At 39.8% G+C, this 6,000-nt stretch overlaps 1 protein-coding gene across 2 annotated transcripts in view; it reads right to left on the reverse strand.

Moving 5' to 3' along the window:
- The window catches only part of COG2 (component of oligomeric golgi complex 2), a 329,606-nt gene extending 326,128 nt beyond the window's left edge, over positions 1-3,478 (reverse strand). For both annotated transcript variants that reach the window (XM_040429435.1, XM_040429434.1), the window contains exon 1: positions 3,347-3,478. In XM_040429435.1, the coding sequence (XP_040285369.1) occupies positions 3,347-3,418 (72 nt within the window). In that variant the 5' untranslated portion in view covers positions 3,419-3,478. The remainder of the gene's footprint in view (positions 1-3,346) is intronic.
- Positions 3,479-6,000: the final 2,522 nt, after the last annotated feature.

Here is a 6,000-nt window from a genome sequence, read left to right on the forward strand (position 1 = left end):
GCAGCTTTGGAAAAGGTAAACACCCATTGGAGAGGGGGAGACCACATAAGTAAAATGTCACGGATGGAATCTAGAAAAATATTTGAATTTAACACTCTCCTTCCAGAGGGATTAAACACAGAATTGGAGTTTTTTGTTTTTTTGTAGACCGTGGAGAGGGGGGGGGGGTCCTCCACCGATGAGAGAACGGCTGCACTATTCCCCCCCCCCCCCTCTATACAATTCATTGGTAATTTGCAGATTAAAATATAACCTGAGAAAATATTCACCTTAAGGCCTCATGCACACGACAGTATTTTTTCACGGTCCGTAAAACGGGGTTCCGTTGTTCCGTGATCCGTTTCCGTGTGTCTTCCTTGATTTTTGGAGGATCACCAGACATGAGAAGTGAAAAAAAAAAAAAATTAACTTTCACACTTGCGTTCGGGGCGGATCCGTCTGGTATCTGCACAGACGGATCCGCACCTATAATGCAAACGATGGTATCCTTTCAGAACGGATCCGTCTGCATTATATTTCAGAAAAAAATCTAACAAAGTTTAATTGTTAGTCAAACGGATCCGTCCTGACTTTGCATTGAAAGTCAATGGGGGACGGATCCGTTTGAAATTGCACCATATTGTGTCAACGTCAAACGGATCCATCCCCATTGACTTACAATGTAAGTCTGGACGGATCCGTTTGGCTCTGCACGGCCAGGCGGACACCTGAACGTCAAGTTTGCCTTGAAAATGATAGGAAAAAAACGGACACGGATCACGGACGCGGATGACAATCTTGTGTGCCTCCGTGTTTTTTCACGGACCCATTGACTTAAATGGGTCCGCGAACCGTTGTCCATTAAAAAAATAGGACAGGTCATATTTTTTGGACGGACTGGAAACGCGGATCACGGACGCGGATGACAAATGTTGCATTTGCTGAGTTTTCAACTGACCCATTAAAAGTCAATAGGTCCGCAGATAATCACGGAAAACGGAACAACGGACACGGATGCACACAACGGTTGTGTGCATGAGGCCTAATTGTGTGATTATTCATTGTCTTCCTGCAAGTATGACAAGCCTTGTATGGAAATTTGGGAGAGTAATAAAATGAACACGATTCAAATAAACTGTTCATAAAAGACATAAATAGAAGCTTAGAAATCTGTTACACTAAAACACATAAGATATAAGGAATCTGAATAAATAACATAAATGCATTTCCTTGAATTTAGTTTTGTTTTCTCAAAACGCATTTAAAAAAAAAAAAAAAAAAAAAAAAAAAAAATCGCACTTTAAATAACAGAATTTGTAGAAATTTAGAAATCACTTCACAATTTCTAATGCTTTGTTTAATTACCTATATTCAACGATATATAGCACATTGTGAACGAACAAACCGCACTTCCCCTAAGAGTGATTATTCCAGGAAATATAAACACTCAGCTAGTTAACATATAGTGGATATTGTATGTATGGTTTTTATAGGTTTCTAATCTTGATGTAACCAACTATATATAATTACCAAATGGCCAGATAAGATTAATCCACGTTTTTGGGTTCACCCTAAAATGACGCAATAATCCTAATGAGAAGATTTACCTAGGACTATATAAATCGCCATATACCATATGAGACTTGACCACTGAGGAAGGAGTCAGTGTTAACTCCAAAACGCGTCTAGTTATACAAGTCTCTAAAGAAGAGAATAATCACAGTACATATTCTGCGGATCACCCACGACCTTTCGGAGCGCTCCCAAATGCTGCATATGTGTAAGAAACAGTCTCGGTGTGTCTAGATTGAATAGACACGTGGAACGCCGACTACTAAAGAGGGCCTAATATCTATAGACCCCGGCGTCTAGTGAACTGTTTAAAGTCTAATAGCTTACCACTCCCCACAGAACAAGCCGGAGGTAAGCCTTCTGTGCCGCAACACGTGGGACGCCACGCTAGGCACGAAAACCCCGGACATTATCGCTCAAAATAGTGAGTAATACAGCCCTAACCAGCAACTGTGTAGTATCAGATTATGTTTTAGCTACGATTACACATCAAACAACTGAGATTATTATCCTTATTGTATGGCATCATCTATACCGACACTTTTATACTAACAAGTCGTTGCAAATACTGCCAGTATAAAGGGGAACCTCGCACATAAGTGCATCCAAGCCGAATATATAGAAAAATAACTTATTGGCCATAATCCATTATTGATATCCAAGACCGTTGACAGTAGGAATATCCAACTACGGAACTATTAGATGCACCTATCTAATACCTACAGATTGGTTACAATTTTTATTATTTCGCATACCAATATCATTTTTTTATTTATTTATATAGCTGTATATTTATCGATGCTTGTCAACCCCTGCTATTTTTATGTAATAAATATCATACAAGTATTACCAGTTAGTGTTCTGTGTCTTACCCGGATGTATGTGTGCCCCACTATCCTTTTACAAGATTGGGGTATCTTTTTTAGGGGGAGCACCCTTTTCCTTGTGAGCCGGAGGGTAAACCATCCCAACCCACTTTATAACATTTATGCTTTCCATCGGGATTTTGGGTATAGAGCTGAGAACATGGGTTGCTAGATGGCCGCTAGCACATCCACCATACCCAGTCCCCATAGCTCTGTGTGCTTTTATTGTGTAAAAAACCCAATTTGATACATATGCAAATTAACCTGAGATGAGTCCCATCCCTGACTCATCTCCAGGACAGGACTCATCTCAGGTTAATTTGCATATCTATAAAAAAGCACATAGAGCTATGGGAACTGGGTACTGCGGATGTGCTAGCGGCCATCTAGCAACCCATGTCCTCAGCTCTATACACAAAATCCCGGTGACAGGTTCCCTTTAAGGCTCAGAGAGAGAATATAGTGGGTGTTTCCCCACTTCAGACCCCCATAAACAAACATTAAAAAGGCTCTCCTTCACATGAAAGGCATAACCGTATGGTCCCAGTGGGTCTTTCTGCTGGGACCTGCAGCAATCCTGAGGATATTAGGTTATGCTGCCCCAAGGGTCTGGCAGTAGGTTATTCAGAGCACATGCATACTTGGCCCAGTCAAGCGTGCACATCTATGGGAGTGAAGATTTTCAGATTCCACTGGTCTCCTAGGTTTTCCCAAGAGCCATGATGAATAGAACACATTTGTTTTGCAGCAGCTCATAATAAACAAACATTCTTGTCATTTCACCGGGCACCACAGCAGATGACATGCCCATCAAGTGGCAGGGAAACCCGACAAAACCATGTAATAAGCAGTGTTCTTTGCACGCAGGAAGAACAGGCAGGTGACCCGACACCACTACGCACACCCTCTGCAGTGCATACAACTCTAACCTTCATGAACTCATCTTTATCGAAACACAAAGCGCTCGGGCTCTGAGGCAGCTGCATTTTCATTCGCTCCATCTCCACTACAGAACTCCCAGTTGACGCGGCACTTCGCAATGGTAGTGTCTAAACTCCATGCGCCGCAAAGACCTTATTGACGTCCCTGGATCACGTGACATTCAAAGCCTCACTTTCATGGAGTTTAGACGCAAACCTCCAAGATCTGAGGACGTCAAGACATTAGAGACGGAGCTACAAATCATAGCGCCACCTGGTTGTCGCCAAACGTTAACTCAGCCAAGAGCATATAATGTCACCAGAGACCTACAAATCATAGCGCCACCTAGTGGGCGCAAACCGTTAACTCGCCATACAGCATAAACAGTAATGTAAAAGGTAAGGGAAGAACTAACTCTCCTTAGGGAGAGAGCACCTTAACCCCTTAAGGACTCAGCCCTATTTCACCTTAAGGACTTGGCCATTTTTTGCAAATCTGACCAGTGTCACTTTAAGTGCTGATAACTTTAAAACGCTTTGATGTATCCAGGCCGTTCTGAGATTGTTTTTTCGTCACATATTGTACTTCATGACACTGCTAAAATTGGGTCAAAAAAGTTAATTTTTTTGCATAAAAAAATACCATATTTACCAAAAATTTTGAAAAATTTGCAAATTTCAAAGTTTCAGTTTCTCTACTTCTGTAATACATAGTAATATCCCCAAAAATTGTGATGACTTTACATTCCCCATATGTCTACTTCATGTTTGTAGCATTTTGGGAATGATATTTTATTTTTTGGGGATGTTACAAGGCTTAGAAGTTTAGAAGCAAATCTTGAAATTTTTCTGAAATTTACAAAAACCCAATTTTTAGGGACCACTACAGGTCTGAAGTCACTTTGCGAGGCTTACATAATAGAAACCGCCCAAAAATGACCCCATTCTATAAACTACACCCCTCAAGGTATTCAAAACTGATTTTACAAACTTTGTTAACCCTTTAGGTGTTGCACAAGAGTTATTGGCAAATGGGGATGAAATTTGAGAATTTCATTTTTTTGCCTAATTTTCCATTTTAACCCATTTTTTCCACTAACAAAGCAAGGGTTAACAGCCAAACAAGCCGTTTACAGAAAAACCCCATATGTGGCCGTAAACTACTGTACGGGCACACAGTAGGGCGTAGAGGGAAAGGTGCGCTGTATGGTTTTTGGAAGCCAGATTTTGCTGGACTGGTTTTTTGACACCATGTCCCATTTGAAGCCCCCCTGATGCACCCCTAGAGTAGAAACTCCATAAAAGTGACCCCATCTAAGAAACGACACCCCTCAAGGTATTCAAAACATATTTTACTAACTTTGTTAACCCTTTAGGTGTTGCACAAGATTTAATGGAAAATAGAGATACAATTTCAAAATTTCACTTTTTTGGCAGATTTTCCATTTTAATATTTTTTTTCCAGTTACAAAGCAAGGGTTAACAGCCAAACAAAACTCATTATTTATGGCCCTGATTCTGTAGTTTACAGAAACACCCCATATATGGTCGTAAACCGCTGTACGGGCACACGGCAGGGCGCAGAAAGAAAGGAATGCCATACGGTTTTTGGAAGGCAGATTTTGCTGGACTGGTTTTTTTGACACCATGTCCCATTTGAAGCCCCCCTGATGCACCCCCATTTTAGAAACTCCAAAAAAGTGACCCCATTTTAGAAACTACGGGATAGGGTGGCAGTTTTGTTGGTACTAGTTTAGGGTACATGTGACTTTTGGTTGCTCTATATTACACTTTTTTGTGCGGCAAGGTAACAAGAAATAGATTTTTTGCCACGTTTTTATTTTTTGTCATTTACAACATTCATCTGACAGGTTAGATCATGTGGTAATTTTATAGAGCAGGTTGTCACGAACGTGGCGATACCTAATATGTATACAATTTTTTTTATTTATGTAAGTTTTACACAATGATTTCATTTTTAAAACAAAAAAATGTTTTAGTGTCTCCATAGTCTAAGAGCCATAGTTTTTTCAGTTTTTGGGCGATTATCTTAAGTAGGGTCTCATTTTTTGTGGAATGAGATGACGGTTTGATTGGCACTATTTTGGGGTGCATATGACTTTTTGATCGCTTGCTATTACACTTTTTGTGACGTAAGATGACAAAAAATTGCTTTTTTTACACCGTTTTTATTTTTATTTTTTTACGGTGGTCACCTGAGGGGTTAGGTAATGTGATATTTTTATAGAGCCGGTCGATACGGACGCGTCGATACCTAATATGTATACTTTTTTTTCTTTATTTAAGTTTTACACAATGATTTCATTTTTGAAACAAAAAAAATCATGTTTTAGTGTTTCCATAGTCTAAGAGCCATAGTTTTTTCAGTTTTTGGGTGATAATTATGGGTAGGGTATGATTTTTGCGGGATGAGATGACGGTTTGATTGGTACTATTTTGGCGTACATGCGACTTTTTTGATCACTTTTATTACCTTTTTTGGGAAGTAAGGTGGGCAAAATTTCAATTTTCTCATAGTTTTTATTTTTTTATTTTTATGGCGTTCACCGTGCGGGGAAAGTAACATGACCGTTTTATAGATCAGGTCGTTACGGACGCGGCGATACCTAATATGTGTAGTGTATTTTTTTTTTTATCCAGTG

Source organism: Bufo bufo, chromosome 4 (genome assembly GCF_905171765.1).
Source record: "Bufo bufo chromosome 4, aBufBuf1.1, whole genome shotgun sequence".
Classification (NCBI taxonomy): domain Eukaryota; kingdom Metazoa; phylum Chordata; class Amphibia; order Anura; family Bufonidae; genus Bufo; species Bufo bufo.